General features: G+C 32.3%; 1 protein-coding gene across 3 annotated transcripts in view; it reads right to left on the reverse strand.

Annotated features, from left to right (window-relative positions):
• Window positions 1-4,413: 4,413 nt before the first annotated feature.
• Window positions 4,414-21,973, reverse strand: part of LOC129227622 (nose resistant to fluoxetine protein 6-like) — a 47,390-nt gene continuing 29,830 nt past the window's right edge. For all 3 annotated transcript variants that reach the window (XM_054862211.1, XM_054862212.1, XM_054862213.1), the window contains 5 exons: window positions 20,371-20,514; window positions 14,266-14,389; window positions 9,916-10,090; window positions 5,570-5,712; window positions 4,414-4,790 (listed from right to left, as the gene is read on the reverse strand). In XM_054862211.1, the coding sequence (XP_054718186.1) occupies window positions 4,671-4,790; window positions 5,570-5,712; window positions 9,916-10,090; window positions 14,266-14,389; window positions 20,371-20,514 (706 nt within the window). In that variant the 3' untranslated portion in view covers window positions 4,414-4,670. The remainder of the gene's footprint in view (window positions 4,791-5,569; window positions 5,713-9,915; window positions 10,091-14,265; window positions 14,390-20,370; window positions 20,515-21,973) is intronic.

The following is a 21,973-nucleotide window of genomic DNA, read 5'->3' on the forward strand; positions in this document are numbered from 1 at the left end:
AATTTGTCGTGAATATTTTTTTTACAATAACTAGTACACATAGTATTATGTCCCATAATAAGTTACGAACAATTATGCCCTAGAATAAAACACAGTAAATTTAAAAGAATCCATTGCACTATAAGCGGTCCCATAATTGAGAATATGTACCTACTTGGAAGTTCCTATGAAAAAAGTGACTTTACAACATTTGATTGATAATTATTTAAAGATTTCTTCATTTGTTATGAAATGAAGCTATTACAATATTGCGTAAAACATTAATTAAACACTTCTAGCTACTAATGAAAACAATGTCATTATTTTTATTACATAATAATCTATGTAATATCACAAAGTATTTGTATGATAAACAATAACAATGGTTCTTACTTGAAAAGGTTTCAGGTGTAACATTGAAAATCTAGTAAATCTTCTCATTGCCTCCATAAGCAAGAATAAAATTATAATATCTTCTTTTTGCCAGCAAGATAATTCTTATGACAGAATATACAGAAATGATCCTGCCGATAAGAATTACCCAGCTAATTCGTACAGATGCTACGCTGCAGGTCCTAGCATGTTTAAAATCGTTTTTTTTTCCAGTGCATGATGGTCCTTCATAAAAAAGAGGCTCATTCATTTCGCGCGATTATCAATGATTTACGTAGCTTTGTTCAATTTCGAAGTTACACTTTGAAATTCACTTTATCAAAATCATTACCGTAGACACAAAGATGGCTACCTTTTCCCTGATTTTAGAAGGTTTATTGTTACCATAGAAACGAAAGCATGTGACATCAATAGCCAATCATTGCACGTCGGACTTCGCTTTTCTGACTTGGAGTTGTGGACGATCCACAACCCATTCCCGACGAAGTCAGTCAGGTTTTGGAGGCGCGAAAACTGGTTTTCGAGCTCAAAATGACGTCACATGTCCGAAAGCGGGAATCGTGTAAATCGGCACTTTGTCTTTCATAGGAGAAGCTTGCAGTGATCATCTAGAGTTTAAGGTAGCTATGGTCTTTCTCTTCTCCTGCTGCTTCCCTACTCCAATACTAAAATCTGTACTTAGCATTCCTTTCTACTGTACCTCTCCCTCTTGACAAAGTCTGAAATCTGTAGCTTTCAGAACTTATCTACTCGCCTCCCATCATTCTTTCGGTGGGATGCGCGGTCTGTAATAAATCAAGTCTTTTCTCTTTACAGAGTCAGAAATTCCTACAAAAAACGTTTCCAGATGTTTTCATTATTTTAGTGAAAACATTTCAATTACAAAGAAAAATTCTATTCTGTCTGAGCATTGTCGTAACCGGAGTTTCACCCTAAACACTCGTAAATTCTGGTGCCTCTTAACATTAAGATGGGGCCTCGGTAGCGCAGTTGGTTGGCGCGTTATTGTAGTAATCCCGAGGTGGTGGGTTCAATTCCCGCCCGTTGCCCTGGTTGTAACTTCCTTCTCTGTGCTGTTAATTCTGTCCTACACTTTATCCCTGTATTGTGCCATCTGTCATATTGGATGTGAGTTCATAAACGGGTCCTGTGTGACCAAGTACACGAACTCGAAATGTATGTTGTCAATAAACTGTCAAAAACATTAAGATTATATGGCATAAGTTTAGGATTTTGTAAAAGTGAAATGACATCCAGAGTGTGGCGATAATAAGGTTTGACTGTATATAGCGATATTCTGTACTCCCCAACTGTTGGGAATGGTTATTTATACTCAAATATATGAAAATTAAAATAAAAAATTTGAAGTTTCATCAGGAATAAAGGGCAAATACATGGATAAAAATGCCATATTTGTGCAAATAGATTAAACAATGTAAAGATAAATATGTAGGTTTTTCAAAAGAATTTTTGGATATCATCTAAATCAGTTTCCCAAACTGTGGTCCACGGACCCCAGGGGTCCATGAGTCCATGCCAGGGGGTCTGTGGTGCTATCCAGCTAAAACGTAAATATAATTGAGATTGAAGTAAGAGTAACAATATTTTAATTCAAAAAGAAAGTATATTTATGAGGAATAAAAAAAGTTCTTGCTTAAGCACATGCAAAACGCAGCCCCTCTCCCCCTGCCCTCGGAAGTAAACACACTGCACATTAATTAATTGTGTGTACATGACGAAGCTCATATGGTTACAAAACTATATTAAGTAAAATGCAAACATTGAGGCACATTTTTACAGCTGGGATATTATATTTCAAATAAAACTTTTGCTAAAAAATTTTCGAGACTAAATGAAATAGTCAACATTCAAAATTTCAAGCAATGGCTGAAATAATTTGCAGTCGATTTTAATAATTATAAAGTACCACTGTTTTATTAATTTGCTGCATAATATTCTTGCGATTATTCTGCAAAATTATTTGAAGTGAAAGTAAATGTTTGACGATTGAGATTTTCATATAGTCATCCAATTTTGGCAATCATCCTCTCCTTCTGTCCAAATCGTCAAGGCCTAAAATATTTAATGCTCAGAATACATTGTTATTATTAGCATACTTCGTACTCCATTGATGTACTTTGTATGTGGTGAACTGATGAATAAGAATGGTGAGCAAGGTTGTAGCACTGGTGCAAGTAGAATTAGTTGATGTTTCTGTATTAAAGGTAAGCATACTTTTTTTTAGAATTATAATTACATTTAAAGCATTAATAATGCATTGCTTGCAATGAATGAAACTGCTTGCAGTTTCCGAGGACTTGTGACCAATAGCTAGCAGAGGGCGGTGGCTCCCTATAATTGAGGCAAACTTAAGCAGGCAGCATTGTGAAATCTAAATAGATCCTAATCACAGCATTACGATGCTTCCTAGGTAGGTTTGCCCGAACCATAGTTCATAACTAAAATCTTAATATGACATAAAAAGACAACTCATATAAAAAATTAACACACTTAAACTAGGCTAACAGTTTTTTGTTCACTAACTTCAAAAGTTAATTTTTATTAGTAAACGTGTTGTAGAAATTCGGTGATAACATTTTTATTCCTAATAGAATTTCAAATAGAATTTTACTTCCATAACTCAAAGTAATAATGTAAGAAATGAAAACCAGACATGAGCTCTGAAAAATATACAGAACAATAAATAAACAAATTAAAGGGAACAAAAGTGTAAAAATATACTAAAAAAATAGATTTAACTGTGTACTTAATAAATTTTTTTTGCACGCGTCGGGGAGGGGGTGGCGCGAAGTTCGTAATTTTTCCGGAGGGGGGTTCACGGAGGTCTGAAGTTTGGAAACCTCTGCTCTAAACATTGGGGATTTGATGGCTACAATATGTAAAAAAGACAGATATGACAATATCAGATTGTTAAGTCCTATACCCAGAGGCAGGGAACGTATGGCCCCAAGATTATATGAAGCCCCATGAGTTTCTTGCGTGGCCTTTATAAAAGTCTCTTATTAATATTTTAATATGCGGATTGCCTCAATTTGAAAATTAATTTTAAAGCACTTGCGTATCAGGATGTTCAACATAAGACATATGTCTGTGTCAAACTGGCGGCAGTTATCTACTTAGTCCTTAGTTACCTACTAAGTCCAGATGCCAAGGACAGTTGGACCTCATTATCACTAAATTACTTCGCATGAAATATCGTTTTGTAAATATTATTTTAATCTTCTGTTAAATAGTGAATAAGCCATTTAATGTTTTTTTTCCTATTATTTCAATGAGTACAATGCAATAAAGAAACAAAACTGCAAAATGTAAACAATTACATAAAAGTCACACTTGCAGGTTTATCAACATATGCTGCCTCCCTTATCATTGCCCAATTTAAATGAGGTCTCTAGTCGTAGAAAGGCTCCCCACCTTTATCCTATTCTATCAGTCAGATATTTGATTAAAAAACTGGTCACTTGAATTACTTGCTCTGTAATTAAAGGGCATTGTAACAATCTTGTAAACTTAAATTTACTAGGAAATACTGAAACGTGAACTATCTTGATCAGGGAAACGAATTCTGCTATTTACAGCAATAATTTGCTCTCAAAATGTCTATAAAAAATTTGAAAAAAATAATATAGTTTTGATGATGTTTTACAAAAAATAAACAGATAATTATACACAATATTATACAAAGTTACTTTGTAAAAAATTACTCTGACTATGGAAGTCTATGAATAAGGAAGGATTTCATACTTAAAGTTTGGTAGACAGCATCATCATGCTTAGCTATTTTATTTCAGTGAATAAAAATTTAAAAGAATCAGGAAATTCATATGCTTCACTTTTTTTCATGTAAATTTCAACTCAATGAAATGATAAGAGATTTTAAATTATCAAAAACTGCTTTCTAAGTCTAACATGTTAAAGTGATTAAAAACATGAAAAAGCTGCCTATTTGAATAGTATGCCTATATTTCTACATTATTTAAACTTATGAAAGAGATCAACCACAAATTGTTTTGTTATCTTTATTATAATTTATTAACGAACAAGACTTACAAACATAAATGTTACTGAAAATAGTACATGTAAAGGTTGTTCATGAAGCTTGCAGCATAACATCTAAAAATTGGAAATTTTTAATGTATGAAAAATATGAACAGTAAACAAATTATTTCAAGACAATGTATTAAAATTTGGGTAGAACAAAAATTCAAAGTAAAAACTTGTAACATCTGTTTAAAAGCTAAAATTAAAACATATAAAGATCTTTTTTTCAGAGAAAACTATCGTCTTTCTCTTTTAGTGATGAGCTTTTCAATATTAATGAGTGGGGCTTCAAATGTTATACTGATAACAAATGCAATTCCATATGACATCATTAAAAAGGCCAGGTAACAAACAACCTGTGGGGAAAATTTAAAAAAAAAAATGTTAAGTACATAATAAAACTGTGAATAAAACTTAGCAAGAAATTGAAATATTTGTCAACAGCTGTACTGACATGGCAACGCCCATGCTAAGAATTTAAAGGATTTCCCTTAAGTACATGAAAATCCCCCTTCCTGTACACACAATTAAAAAAAAAAATAAGTAAAAGATATTTGCAATTTAAAATATTACTAAAAAGAAACAAAAAGTAGTCAATTACATTAACAGTTGCTTTAAAATATCAAATAATTCACCAACGCTATTGCTTATCGCCTATCTCGCCAAGCAACCAAGTTACCGAAACCTAGCTGATTAGTGAGCAAACCGAACTCCAATCAATTAGCGATTCGATCTCTTTAACTAAAACTTTTAAACCAAAAACATTGCTGTCTCCCTTTTCCTTCAAAGGAAAAGAACGTATTAAAAAAACACAGTATATCTAGAACAAATGGAAAATCCTAACCCCAGTAGAAAGAATAATTTAACTCAAGTACGCAACATAATTTACATAAAAAAATCATTCCGCTTCACCTAAAAAAAAAAAAAAATTAAATTTAAATCCGAATTGCAAATACAAAAGGAAAATCCTGCTCCCTGTAGAATTTTTTTTTTACTCAAATACACAATGCATTTATATAAAACCAGAAGTGATAAAAGTTTTGGATATAAAGATTATTAAGAATTAAGAGTGTTATTTCATGCATTTAACACATGAAATGTAATAAGAATTTGAATACAAAAACTGTAATCTTACCATATTGGAATGTGTAAAATAAAAAGGTACTTTCTGAGACTGAAAGTACCAACTCATTATTAAAGGATGATACAAATATGCACAAAATGTTAAGCGACTCAGAGGAATCCACAGCTTGCTAGATAAAATTCGATTGACAAAACCTATCAAAAAGAAAACAATTTTAGAACAGCAAATAAATGAATTTTGAAATTTTTCATTTACCTGTACAGAATAGATGTACTAGTAAGTGCATGACCAGACAAAGTATGAAGAAAAATTTGCAGTGAATTAAAAAAAAAAAAAAATCAAACATCTGAATTCATGAAATGTCCCCTCATTTGAAAATTTATAATACTCATACAAATCATAATTACAAACGCTAATAAATTACAAACAAGCTCTTCAAATTCAGTTATCGTAGTTCTACCTCTTTGTTGTTAAGAACGGAATTGATGTTCTTGATAAGAAATCTGACTCCATAATTATCAAAAATAAGACTTTTATTTACAAGATGTTGATCATCAGAAGTATTGAAGAGCAGTGATTCCTTGCACTATATTTGTGCCATAAGTATGAAATACATAGCTTTGGTAATTTCCTTCAATTGCATCATTAATTCCGTTTCGTAATTCCTCGGAGTGAAATAGGAAAAACACGGTCACCTAACTCATTCGCCGCCACGTGGATAAGATCTGCACAACCTGGAAGTTAATGTTGGACTCATATGCTACCGTGAATGAAATACCCGAAGTTCGAGGAACTAAAACGGGTTGTTGAAGCCCAAAGAAAATTGTGGAGTGATCTGCTTGGGGGGAAAAATGGAATTAAAAACACATTTAACAGTCAAAAACAATTTTATTTAATAACAATAAATATATCTTAAAACTTGTAATATCAACAAGGGTAAATAAGCTACTTTTAAACCCACAAACATTTTGACTGAAAAATAAACCCCCCACAAGAACATTTATAGGAACACATTTCATAATACAGCATTGTTCAATTCCAAAACTTAACGGACTAGTCAACGCTAGTTCACCTTGAGTCCAATGTCTAAAAATAGAATAGTCCTGATAAAACTTAAGATGAAAGTTCATACCACTCAGGATATTCACTCCTTAAAACTTGGAATATCAAAACGTGAAGGCCTGATCCTTCCATAGGATCCTACGTAAAAGTTGATTGCAGCCCGTACCACTTGCGGCCAGCCGCCATGCTGGACCTCCCATAGACTTGACCTCTTGGACACCAAGAACCGCCACATCCGGTGAAGAACTCTTAAACTCGGACATCCAGTCCAGCCAGACTCCAGGACACCTTTTAATCCAATCCAGCGTGAACCTTCGTGAGTCTTGTGAAGCGTATATCCAACAACATCAACTTCCGTGAAAGAAACTCTAATCTTTCACTCTTTCATTTCCTTCACCACCAAAATGTCTCAAGTTGACCAATGGAACCTGCCCGCTCTTTTAACCCGGCACAAGGAACTTATTTCCTACATTTTTCTAAAAATGAAGTCCACTCGATAACGTGGAACTGAGAAACTGGAGCTCGCAGCAACACACCGAACTGCAGTTACGGCGACATCAAAACTGATAAGATAAAGAGTAAGAGATTGATCAGGGTTCATACACTTTTGGTTAAAAAAAGTTCCCCGACTTTTCCAGGTTTTCCAGGTTGTTTTTTAGAAAATTCCAGGTTACTCGCTTCATTAAAAATTTAAGTTTAAATAGTAATATTTTCAAAATAATTAAAATTGTTTAAAGTAGCAATGCAGAAGAACTGAAACTTCTCCCCTTAGATTTAAAAAAAAAACTTAGATTTTTTTCCTTTGTTTTCTCTGTCAAAATTTTAAGTTTTTTTTAAACATTTTGTTCAAAATTGTTTTAATTTGTTTACTATTTGTTGAAAACAGAGTACTTTCAACTTATTTTAGGGTCTTTTTGATGTCACGCGTAATATTATAGCGTTTTGCTGTAGTCCTGCAGCAACCTTTTAGCATCCGCTTTTGGTTTACAATACTTTTTATTTTCTTATAAGTAGGTTACACAAAACATATTGAGCAAAATGCAAAGCTAAATTTTAGTATAAATATGGTTAACTTGTTGCATCAATTGGCATACCATGTAATGCATAGTAACAAAAATCAACATCCGCCGATCATAGGCCAATGCCAATAATCTTTTTTTTTCTTCACATATTAAAGGATGCTTACATTAAAATTTCAAATTTTCTTTTCCAGAAAGTATTAGTTAATTTTCAAAAATTCACAACTTTTTGCACATTTTAATGTTATTTTCAATGTTACTCATTGATATAAACATCCAATTCTGTTTCTGGAAGTTTAAGTCTATTTCCATTGTGCAAACGATCAAATATGGCGACAAAGAGAAAAATTTAAAATAATATGTAGATTTTTGGATTTGCAGTATAAAAGTAGTAATAAATAATTAATAATCCTTAAAAGGATACAATAAAAGCAAAATAGTCAGTATTTAGCACATAAGATTCTAAATCAATTAAAACAAAAAAAATGTTATAAAGATTAAATTTTGCATTTTTCCAGAAAATAATTACAAATTATCCGGAAAAAAAAGGCACAATTTGTGTTGTTTTCAATAGTTTGCATTGCAATTAACATCCAATGCCGTTTTCGGGAACTTAGGCACTTAAAAAGTCTTGTGTACTTCCATCTTGGGAATGACCAAATATGGCGGCTATGCCCAAAAATAAGAAATAACTTTTTTAATTTGTCGCATGAAGACAATTAAAAAATAATTAATCTTCATGAAACTACAATTCATTGAAAAGTTTTTATCACATTTGCGTCCGAGGCAGTGAGGATAAGATTAAGTTTTAAGAACAAAATTTTTTATTTCTCAAGAAAATTATTTTAAATAACAATAGAAAAACAATTTGTAGACCATTTTTTGTTATTTTCATCAGTTTTCAACTAAAGAAAACATCCAATTCTGCTTTGTTTTTAGAAACTTAGGCATTTTAGGATCGTATCTACATCTATCTTGTGAATGACCAAAGATGGCGACTACGTTTCACACGTAGCTGAAATGATTTTCCGATCAAAAAAAAAAAAAAAAAAAACTATTTTCCCCGATCGATCTTTCCATCTACAGGTTGTGCTTCCGAAGCAGTAAATTGTCTTCTCTCCTTTTGAGTTTGTACATAATTGCTGTTCACCTGATTTTTTTTTCCCTTGGGAACTACTGAGAGCCAAAAATGGCGGCTGCTGAAGATTTTTTGGGTCGCCACTTTTTTCATTGCTTTAAAATTGTTACAATTTTTTTTAAATACATCGATAAAAATGAAGATTAGATCTCATAAAACCAAATTCCCTGGGAAAAAATTGGGGAAAGAAAAATTTTGGGGACACATTTGGAAAATTCCCTGACATTTTTGACTATGTCATTTTCCATGATAATTCCAAGTTTTCCCGGAGCGTACGAATCCTGAACCGAATAGAATGTTGTGGCAACCCATCTAAAACTTTAGGCAGTAGAAAGAAATGCGTTCCCCTCACTGACTCCATGTAAGAAAATCTTCGATCTTTTGGCGCATTTTTCGTTGTGAAAAAAAAAAAAAAAAAAAAAAAAAACGTTCATTTCTCGATCGCAGTTTTTAAGTGCCAGCGTCGGTTTAGATAAAAATTTACAATTTTTTTCGTGAAATCACAATAAAAACGAAGACTAGATCTCATGGTAGTTAATTCCTTGGGAAAAGAAATGGAAAAAAAATTTTTGGAGGACAAAATTTTAAAACTCCCTGACTTTTCCCTGACATTTTTGACAGTGTCATTTTCCCTGACAATTCCCGGTTTTCCCGGAATTCCCGGAGCGTACGAACCCTGTTGATTGATTGGATGCACTCACTTAAATACATTTCCCAATCCCACCACGTGATAATGTGAAATTTATCCAATCACATGCATAAATTATCACTGTGAAACAACACACCACCATTCATATTTTAACTGTGAAACCTTTTAAAATAGCTGTTCACATGCACTCAGCAAAACGTTACTCAACTCTGTAACAATGACGTCACATCATCGCAATGTGTAAACAAACTCACGATTCTGTTGGAGTTTTTACTTTGGGGAACAGTTCGTCCGCCGGTTAGGTAACAGGATAACTTTCAATGTTTGTAATAACAATGAATTAAGTTACTAGAACTTTCTTAAACCTTTGGGAATTGTCTTCAAGAACTAAAATTTCATATTTTTGCTAAAAGTTACATAAACACTAGATGAGCCTGGCTCGCCACACCTTCCACAAAAAAAAAATTAGTGCAATTTATTTAAAACAATAGCAGAGTTTGGAAAAGCACATATAAAATAATTTCAATACCTCCTTGATTCGATACACAGCAATAGATCACCCAAGATACACCTATGCAGAATGAGCTTCTTGCAAATGTATTGTAGACATTAAACAGAACTTGATTTGATTTGATGTGATAGAGGCCATAAACAACACTTGTAGAGCAAAAAACAGCAACACACCAACCAACAGTCAGCATCCACTAATTGAATAAATTGAAAGAAAAATTAAAACCAATTCAATTCAAATAAATGTAGATTGCGGTTAAAAAACTGATAATATTCGTTATGCATTCACGAACTTTATCGTCTAATCTTTCACATTTAAAGCAACAAGATAAAAACACTTCTCTGCTTTTAAAATAGATTTTAATGCCAAATTTTACAGACTAATTAACAATGCAGGCAGAATTTTCTGTGTGTGCGTGAGAGGCATGGATTCATAAGTCCTTAAATCAGTGGTTCCCAATCAATGGGGCGTACCTCCCAAGGGAGATAGCTGTAGGGGGTGGGGATGAGGGGCATGCAACCGTTACCAAGCTTTTGTAATCAACAATAGAAAAATGTCAGAAGAATGAGCAAAAAGTCATCAATGTGGCATTCAGATTTGATCTACTAAGAACAGCAATATATATTCAATGGGCACCACAGTATGAGAAAATTTTTACTTAAAAACAAGCCCACCCATCACATTAATATTGTATTGTCTCACTAATCTTTTATTTTAAATATATATTTTTTGATAATTTTGTACCATTTATACAATATAGAATCAATACTAATAATTCTCATATATATATAATAGCAAATTCACTGATCAAGTAACGCTGATGTCATCAACACTGAAACTCACACCATGGCATGATAATTTGATAATATGTTTTGGTAATGTTTGATATGCAGGGAAATGCTTTATTTTGACAAGGTTGAACTGGACCCAGTAATTTAACTGTTTTACTGGTAAGACTCATTTCAGGAGAATGAAGAAACGAAAAAGTGATCAACAATTAACGCTATCTACTGAAGCATTCAATTAACAACAATTAAACCTATCTTTAGAGTTAATCCACTAGAGTTAAGATTAAAATGTCAACTATCAAAATATCACCAAACAGGCAACTGCTTTGTTCAAATGTAGAAGAAATTATTACCCGTCATACCTTGTAGGCAATTTTCTAGTATAATAATAATAAATATGTTTGGTGACTAAAACTAACTTATATGGAAAATGTTCTTGTTTTCTAGATGATTATATAAATTGTAACACCTGGATAGCAGAATATAACTCAAATTGAAGGAGGGCAGAACAATTTTTGAATGAAAAAAAGGGAGGTGCAGGTATACAAAGCTTGAAAACCTGCTTTAAATGTATGCAGAATACATATTAAGGATTGGCAATATGGCTTCTAAAGCTTTTCAATGTCCGTCAGCTGTTCCCCTGAGACCAATCATTGCAACTTTCTCAGGTAATGACACATGCTGGGGCAGAATGATTTCCTTCAACTACATTTGCTCAGCAGTGCAGCTTCATTTGTGATACTGATTCTGGAAAGTAGAACAGGGCTCTGCGGCTTGTTCACTTTTAAACTTTGCAAAAACAGAGAATATCATTCACGTCATAGCCATGTTTACTTCTTATGCTTTAAATTTACATTTAATGGAACTTTTAATGTTTTTTAATGATTTGATATTTTTCTGAGGGTTTATTATACAGTTTATTGGGCATTTAGCATTGTTGAATTCACTTGTTCAATTACTTGACATTTTAAAGGAACTTCTTATGGCTTTTATTTTTTCAGCCGATTATTTCAGTTTTAAGGAAAGTACAATTTACTGGCTTTAACTTATTAATTTTATGGCTGATTCTTTCCCTTTTTGAACTTTAGATTTTATTCCATGGCTTTTTTTATTAGTTTGGCTCACTTCAGACAGTACTTTTTGCTTCATTTCATTCCAATATACATTTTCTAAAAGAGTTTAATTAAAAAGTGAAAATGTAGAATGACATCACCAAATAAGCAGTCTTTATACAACCTTCTATAAATATTTCTACAGTAAGCTCCTAATTATCCGCAGGTGGCTTATCTGTGGAACTTTCAAAAAAGCAAAAAATTGTCCATGATCAACTCAATGAAGATAAATGCACACATTTTGACTTAATAAGTGCAAAATCTATTTTTACATATTTCTATTTCTTTTTTCCCTCCCTTCCAATGACATCAAATCTTCAAAGGTCACTGAAATCTGATGAGTTGAAACCTAATACTTAGATCTACATTACTTACTGCTTAAAATCTACACTACTTACTGATTTTAGACCTATACTACTTACTGAAATCAACGCTACTTATGCACAGGGGGACACCCACGGGGGAGGCTAAGGCGGGGGACTTAAGCCCCTCCCAGAGATCAGAACGAATTCAGAAATGACCTTAACCCTCTTGACCAACCAAAGAGAAGACCTCAAATTGTGTTTTTTAGCCTTTAATTTTAGAAATTTTACTAAATGGTTGAAAATAACTCCTCTTAAAATTACGGTTGCTGTAATTCTTTTCCCAGTTGACTTTTCTCTTCACAGATGAGTCAACCTTTTTCTAAAAATAGTTGTTGAAGCTTTATTTATTCAATGCTTCTTCTTAATTTGAGCCTAATTAGGTTGGTGTGCATCTTTAAGGATTCAACTGTAAACTGATTTTGTAGTTTAATAGGTAGAGAGAGAGAGCATACTGAGAACAGGGAAGAGCAATTTTATTCTTCCTTAAAATTCCATAAAGTCGGTGTATAATTAAAATAAAATCTGTGTAGCAAAAATTTACTAATATACGAAATTATAACCTACATAAATAGGGAAAATATCCTGCTAAACCATGAGGAAAATATCTGAGCCCCCCTTAAAATTTTGCATATGGGCGCCCTTGTTTAATACCTAATTTACAGTTTATCCATGAACTAGCTTCTTCAGTTTCCATCTACTCTATTCCACGGATAATCAGGAGTTTACTGTATTCAAAAATAATGTGGTAAACCCACCATTAAAAAACATTGTAAGAATACATTTGAGAGATAAAACAATGTATGGTATCACTAAATAAGGGAATGTGGAGCAACGTGAAATGATAAAATACTTTCCCAATTTGTAGTGCCACCTATCTATCAGTATATCAAAAATACACTTGCTTCCTGTTAAACAATAAACTGTTCTAAAGATCAAAGTTTCATAAACCAGTCAAGTGACCATTTTTTTCAAAATTGAGTTATTGGTGACACATACTTCCTTGGAAACAAACACACATTTTAGCACAAAAATATGTCAAAATGGCACATCTATAATAAGAGGGCAACATTTTGGCTTTAGTGCAGAAACTAGTCAAACTATGGCATTTATTTGGTTTCTGCTTTAAACTATGGGATTTTTTCTTGTGGCGCATCTTCTATTTGGCTGCCACTGATTTCTAGATTGCTATTTTTCGACCAACAATTTTTTTAAAATGAGACAGCAGTATGAGAACCTTTTTTAAGTACTTACGATTAAACATTGATACATTAAAAATCCACCTTTAGCATGTAGAAAGTAATAAATCCCAAGTAATAAATAAATAAAAAATGGGGAAGAAAGTAATAAATAAAAAATATAGTTTTTTGTTGCACTGGAATAAAGAGATTGTGAAAAAATTCTTTCTGTGATGGTTTATCAGGCAGCAACATAAAAATACGCTTGTCAGATTTTGTATAAATCTTTTTGATAAAGGACATTCTAATGGAATTAATCACAACTTAACCATTAGCGGGCAAGGGCATTTATTCTCTTAATATAAGAGATACTTTGCAACCATAACAAACTTCATAAAAGGGGTAAACCAAATCTAATCCGCTGGTCAATAAATTGAAACGATTTTGAAGACCAGTATTAAAAAAAAATCTTTCAAAGCCTATAAAGGTACATCTAAAGATACTTTTAATTTCAAAACTTGGTGACAGCTGTCTTACACACACACACACACACACACACGCAAAAAAAAAAAAAAAAAAAAACCCTCGGATGAAACCTTAGGAAGAGGGCCTGGACTAAAATGAGGCTTTTAAAATAACTTACAAACATCTTCTACTGCAAAATCAGACCCAAAAAAAAAGTAGTTAAACCATACATTGATGGAATTAATCAATTTTCTCTAAATCTTTGGTATTTTTTCAAAATTTGATATTTCCTCGATTGATAAAATTCCCTGACTTTTCCTTGATTTCCTGGTTCTGTCGACACCCTGATTACTACCATTAAAAACAGGTGTGGGCGCAGATGCATCACATTTTTATGTTTCTTCATAAAAAAAATTCTAAGTCGCACTTGATGAACATTTAAAAAAAAGAGTTAAATACTTACCCAGGGCATCACATATTTTTCTTTGCCTTTTTTATAAATAAAAACAGCTAAAAGAATTCCAATCACATGAGGAGCTACCCGACAGTAAGGCTTGCTGTATATTAAGTTCCATGATTGCAACATGCTGAAATGATAAGGAAAAAAATGTGTAAACCTGTCATCTCAATATTAAAATTAAATCTTGATGTAAATATTAGTTTTAACAGCATAGCAAGCTTGGACAAAATTTCAAAGAATTCTGAGACATTTACTTTAATTGAATATAATTACCTATTTAAAAAAGTAACATTCAACGCTGATGAAAATTTGTTGCTTCAAGCAGTTGCCTACTCTGCCTATTTAGAAAGTTGGCTCTGAGTGGTTTACAGTAATGGAAAATTTGGGCAATGACAAACTTATTTGTGAAAATAATTCTAATGTAGGCCAGTATACCCTTAAAGCAAAACTTCCAATGGTTACTTTATCTATATAAATAAAACAAAGAATATATTTATAAGTGTGTATATATATATGTGTGTGTGTATATATATGTATGTATATGTATTATATGTGTGTATATGTATTAGGGTGGAAATTGTAATAGTGCAGAAAAGTTGCGATTGGTGAAGACTTACAAAACAAAACAAAAATTTTTAAAATTGGATAATATCTTCCAATCCCGCAACAAGCCTAAAAATTTGAAAAAATGGAAAATTTCATGTGTTTTTAGCGATTTTTTAAAAACTATGCTCCAACGTTTCTTTTTAATACTCTTAGACGGAAAAGTTACGATTGCTGAAGCCTTCAGAAATTTTAAAAAACATATTGAAATCAAATAATACCTTCTGATCCAGGAATAAGCATGAAAAGTAAAAAAAAAAGGGAGAATTTCATCTCTTCTTAGTGATTAAAAATAAAATTGTTCTTCTTGTTTTTTTTCCCCGGTGTTAGAGGGAAAAGCCTTTTGAAAAACCCTATATTACACATAAATATTAATTTATTTCTTGACTGTTAAGGTATCTTCTAAACATGCAAAACTACCATTCTTTACAACAATGAAACATTTTCAAATAATAGAAAGTTATAAAATATTTACCAAATTTACAATCCAGTATACAAGTCTCATTGTTTTAAGTGTTACTTGTTGAAGCTAATTTATAATCAGATTTTTTGGAAAATTCGGGCATAATTGATCTAGATTTCAATGTTGCTCTTATGTAGCCATCTCTTGATTTAAATCCACACACTTTGAGTGAAGCCTCCGCACTAGCTTCACACATCTTTCGACAGCTTGCGTATGGCAGAGGAATAGTTTTATATCCCAGTCGGGTATAGTGCCAGTTGCAATAAGATTTTCAATGTCTTTGTTAGGAACTTTTCGAAGAAAAGATGGAGAAGATAGCTTTGTCGTGTTCCAATTAATAATCTCTGTGTAATCTTCTGCTTCGAAATTTAGAGATGGAATGACAAAGTTTCTAATGCTTTTGCCTTTAGAAACAGACTCCCTGGCTTTTAAGACGTTTTTAAACGCTAGTTCTCTTATGTTCCTCCTTTCATCAATCACCATTGCCATTAATAAGTTTTCGGGATGCGCAAAGAAATAGTTTCTTTCAATGACAGGGTAAACAACTTGTTTTAGATTGTCAGGTAAGTATCGACAGGTTTGAATTGTTCTGTAAACATGAATGGTACCGTCTGTGTAATTTTTGCTGTTCTTCATTTCAAACCAGACCGGCATGTAACATCTCGAAATAAAAGTCACTATGTCTTTTAACTCACCTGATGGGATCGATACACTTACGTACAGTCTAAGGACTCTATTTGCACAATTGAGCCATCTGGAATGTGAGAGTGGGCCTGGGTCACAATTTGACAAATCATTTGGGCAATTGCCATCCTTTATTGCATGAGATATATCTAAAAGATATCTTTGATCCATGCTCAAGCACTTTCTGTTTACATCTGGAATTGTACAGTCAATTGCTTGAAAATCTATTACTGGCAGTTTTTCGTAACCTCTGAGTTGTTCTCCTATTGGTCCAGAAAATGAATTTGGGCCAATTGTTCCACCATCCAAATACGAAAAAGATGACGAAAAGGCAACTCAATGAAATGTAAATAAACAAATAGCCCATTGCAATGGTCGTCCAATATAAATTTCAAATTGACGAATTGCGCCACTTTTCCACCCAGTATTGATTTTAGTACCATCGCAACCTACGATGGCTAAATCATCCAGTGAAGTTCTTTGTTCATTTAGATATGAAACAATGCTATTCACTATGTCTTTGGCTGATCCAGAGTTTTTAGACACGTGGCCAATATAAACGAAATCAGGTTCTTTGATAATAGAATAATGCTCTTCTTTCACTGTTCACCGAAATTGCTTTGATTCAATCTTATCTATATATAAAGTATCATCTTTTCTTCCGGCAAAATAAAATACCCCGAATGGAGTCTTGTTTAATGCCACTTTGCAGATCTTTTTTTTCTCTCCTAATTTTTTGTCAATCAACATCTTTGGAAGTATCTGTTTCAATCACTAAACCAACGTCTTGAAGCACACTGGATGCTATGGCAGCAGTTGCACGATCAGATACGCCGTAACGATCGCTACTTAGTGCCGTAGTTTTCAGCTTAATCCTCATCTGCCACCGGTGATGTGTTTGACAGGTTGGGCCAGATGGAATCTCACCGTACGTTTCATGTAAATTGGACATTCACAAATGTCTGGGGTCTTTTTACAAGTGCAAATAACATTCATTACGCACTTACACGCAGAGACGTCAAAGAGTTTCCTTGCTTTCACTTTTAAATTTATCAATCCTTTCTTTAAACTTTGGTTTATCCTTGTCTCGGTTGTAAGATCTCATGAAATTGAGATATTTTTTGTAGAAGATATCAATGAGCTGAGCAATTCTTTTCAGGGAAACTCTAGGAATCGAGGCCTTATCAAAGATACATTTAAACGTTTTGCGCCACTATGTCCTTAACAATGGAAAAACTCACTTTCGTGTTATTGACTTTCCTAACTAACTCAAATCTCTCTTGAAAGCAACTTTGAAGTACATTTTCATAAGTAGGGAGCTTATTTGTTGGCAAATCTCTCGGGTGGCCAAATATAGGGCACTCAAAGGACTTTCTCGTAATTCTTTTCTGCAAAGATGGATTCATGTTTGAAACACGTTTAGCAGAGCAATTCGACTTCACACGCACATTAGAAACATTGAGAAATACTGATGCCAGCACGACTGCTTTATTCATTTAAGTAAGATACCTATAAACACAAGCCAACTAAAAAGCTCATAAATTCAAGATCGTGAGGCGCTAATGGGGCGTATTAGATGCATGCACTGTACTGAGCGGCATAAACAAATATAAGTCTCGCGGGATTAAAGGGCCATGCGGACAATTTCACATGTAGGCTAATACTAAAATATCACATTTGTTTTATAAACAAACGTTCTTCCATTAGTATTTCATACCGAACTTATGAGGATCGTTAAACTAAAATTTAAAAAAAAAGCTGAAAAAGGGGTTTAAAGCTTACATTTTTTCAAACATGTAGGTTCGTTGCGCGATCGGAAAATATTGTTTTATTTCAAAGATATTATTTTTTTTGTTTTTGTTTTGAAGTCTTCACTAAACGTAACTTCTCCATTCTGTAGCCTGAAAAAGTACATTGAACCAAAAATGTTAAAAATTCGGAAAAAAAACCTGAAATTCTCAACTTTTTCGATTTTTAGGCTTGTTTCTGGATCAAAAGATATTATTCAATTTCAATTTTTTTTTAATTTCTGAAGGCCTTACCAATCGTAACTTTTCCGCCTTAGAGCCTTAAAAAGAAACATTAAAACAAAATTTTTGAGAAATCACTAAGAAAACACGAAATTTTCCATTTTTTTCAAATATTCATGCTCGTTGCGGGATCGGAAGATATTATCCGATTTTTAAAATTTTTGTTTTGTTTTGTAAGTCTTCATCAATCGCAACTTTTCCGCACTATTACGATTCGAAAATAAAAACTTTGTTTTTTTCGTTCTACCCTAATATGTATGTTCCCTATACAAATCCAGTTTTCATCGGATCTCGACCAAATTTGGCAGGGAGGTAGGTACTTGGGGACCCGAGAAGGAATATAGAAGAGTTTTTGAACGCCAAAAAAGTCCCGAACCGTTCTAATTTTAATTTCAGGGCTCAAAACTAATTAAATGGAACTTTCTACCCAAAATAATTATCTGATTCTTTTTAATCAGGTCCCATTTGAAAGTCTACAAAAAACACCAATAGAAGTACATGCACTTTCTCTGAATTTCAAAAAAAAAAAAAAAAAAAAAGGCTGCAAAATTACCAGGAAAAATTTTAAAAGCATTATTAAGCTTAATGGAACTCTATTTTCAAACTGGAAAATTATTGCTTGTGCGATCTCATTTTAAATTAACATGAATAAAACTATTCAGAAGGTTGTCACTTTTTTTTTCTTCACAATGAATAATAAAATTTTGTTATGTTTCCAGGTAAAAATTTTCCATTTTGGTTATTATTTAGCGAATTATCTTCTTTCTTTTTTTTTCTTTAGGATTTTTGTATTTACGGAGGGTTGTGTTCAATTTATTCGGGAATTTTTGATTTGACGTTTTTTTTTTTTTTCCAGAATGATTGTTTGGGCAGGAAATTTTATAGTTTTTCTTTCTCTCTAATTGAAGCGTGATTGTTGAACATGCGTCACGTGACATAACTTTCATTTTAAAGGTAGACCGTGCAAAGCCGGGCGATGCAGCTAGTATTTAATAAAATAACAGTACCTATAATTAATAAAATGGTTTGATTAATTTTAAACCCTTTCATTAGTTATAGATACAAGCTCATTAAAATTATGAGCTGTGCTATGACATAGGTGATGGAGCAAAAGGTCTTGCACTATAGCCAGTTTTAAATACCAGACACTATAGGGACGTTATTGATCGGCATAGCACTTTCAATCACGACCAAACAGTTTTAATCCATCTAAGCCATAGTACTCGAAGAATCCTTTGAAGCACTTTGCTTATGTATTCCTGACATACGCAGAGAAAATTACACCAATCAATATTCAAGAAATAAATAAAAAAATGTATATAAAAAGCTAGTTGAAACATCTAGAAGCAAAGCGGTTGTGCTAGAATTAAGAATTTGAGATAACCAGTGCAAAAGGGAGGAGAACCTCTCATCTGTTTCAGGTCAAGAGATGGTACAAGTAAGTTTCTATACAGCAAAATCTAGAATTTTTTAAAAATGAAAGCTTAGTCTCTGTTTGAATTTTGCAGGTGTTTGAATCAAAAATTAAAAAAAATTCTGGTACATGCCTTTGCTTTTCAGTGCCTCAGTTTTACATTTTAAAAACTTGAATATTAAAAAAAAAAATCCAGCACACTAGAAACACACACACACACACACACACACACACACACACAAAAAATGTATGTACAACTGGTCGCAAAATTTACAAAAAAACTTCTTACATAAATTTCTAGTACAGAATTTCAAAAATAATTGTTTTTAACAATGCTTGCATCAGTTTTAGATAGGTGTTAGATCAATACATTCAAAAATAAACATTAATATTTGTGTATTTGGAATAAATGTAGTTTATGTTGACAAAGGTAGGAAAGTTTAGGAAAGTTCTTTTTAAGCCTTCTCAGTTCAAAAGCATACTAAATTATTGAAAAATTCCAACTTTTCATGCCTTAGATACATTTTTAATTGTTTACGAGTATATCCTTTTTTTCTCCAGATATTCCTGGCTACCAAATAACCTTGATTCAAACTGATGGAAATTAACTTTGAATTTAGAATTTCAAGTTCAAGATTTGTTTTCAAAGTAAATTGTTGCATAAAATTTTCATACAGCAACATAAAATTTTTGACGCTTTGATTTTCAATTTGCAAATATTTATCAGCAGACATCAGTATGCACTTTTATAAATAATTTTCTTTGTAATTGTTTTAAAATAACTTAGTTGTAAAAATCAAGGAAAGGGAAAATATTATGGATGAAAAAGTTGAATTCAAAAAATAATAATAGATGAGGAAGTAATACCAGAAAGGAAAAGATGATCAGAAGTTCATAAACAATTTTTTCCATACCTTTGATAATATTCTGCATAGTTTTTAGCTTCTGATACATTAGCAAACAAAGGCATAACATTGTAAATGTGACTGATATAACCTGTAATAGCCCAACTGCATACCAGCATAGTCAAAAAAATGCCCAAACCAACTTTATTCCACCTATAAAAATAATAAATAAATGACCAAGTGGAACAAAAGACAATGACATCAAAAGAGTAATTTCAGAATAAAGAACTTGCAATAATGGACATTTTTCTTTTCTATATTTATTATCTTTTTTTTCCTCACAAAGAATTTTGTTTTAGATTTCAACTATAGTTGGGGCAAACCTAACCTGGCAGCATTGACATGCTGTGATTAGGATCTGCATAGCCTTCACAATACTGAGGTTAGGTGTGCTCCTACTATAAACAATCCATAAAATAATGAACCTTTGTTCCTTTTTTTAGGAAATAGATTAAAACAACACTTTTTAATAAGAGCATTTTAGATATCAAAATTTAATAAAAATTTTTGCCTGTTTCATGATAAAAAAAAAAAAAAAAAAAAAAAATCTAGCTCTTGCTTGTTCTAATATTTGGGTATTTAATATTAGTTTTACTGCTTGCTTTAATTCCATTATACAGTGGAGTCTGCTTAATTGGACCACCAGTTAATCGGACCAAATCTTAAAGAACCAAAACAAATCCATTACACAGGCCTAATATAAATTCGCATTTAGGGACCAAAAATTCGCTTAATCGGATCAAGGAACATGAGAACTAATTAGAAAAATCTAGAAATTGCCTGCTTGAAGTGAGTTTCAAGTTGACCAACAAATTTAATAGTTAGTGCAATATAAATTAATATTGGTCCTTGTAACTTTCAAATGAACCCAGCAATATCAACAGGAAAAAATAGTTAACAGAAATCCCATTGAGGCACTGTTCCCGCAGATTAAAAAAAATCAGTGAAATTTAAAATTTTCTCAGTTCAGTTAGCTCGTTCAATAATATGTAAATATTTATAAAAAAGGGTAATTTTCATTTCATCAAAACTTTTAATGGCCGATTAGTATTTTTTAGCACTTATTTTTCACTCTCACATTTTTAGTTTTGGTTGTTGAATTGAATCGCACGAACTGAAAGGAATGTAATTAAAACCGTATCAGCTTGAACACGTTGTTGAACAAGTTTAAAAAGATTCTTCGCCTTATTTCAATTTATTTTTAACTGAAAAAATTTTGTAAACAGCATTTTTTCTTCTTTGTATGCTCACCATACAAGGTAAAAATGTAACTAATACCGTATCAGTTTTAACCCTTTATTGATTGCATGTAAAAAGTCTTCGCTGCATTTCAATTTATTTTTACTTAATTTTTTTTGTAAACAGCAATTTTTCTTCTTTGTATGCTCACCATACATGTGGGTATTACAATAATCATAATAGCATTTAAATGTTATGTATATAGCATGTTTGGTCAAGCTACATAGGTCATGTTCGCGTAATAGGACCAGACGGTTATTAGGACCAAAATTGCCCCATTCCAATTTTGTCCTATTAACCGGAATCGACTGTATTTTAAAATTTTCACATAATTGTCAATTTTGTGATTCTCTTTAAAAATAAAATTAACTGG

Source organism: Uloborus diversus, chromosome 8 (assembly GCF_026930045.1).
Source record: "Uloborus diversus isolate 005 chromosome 8, Udiv.v.3.1, whole genome shotgun sequence".
Taxonomy (NCBI): Eukaryota; Metazoa; Arthropoda; class Arachnida; order Araneae; family Uloboridae; genus Uloborus; species Uloborus diversus.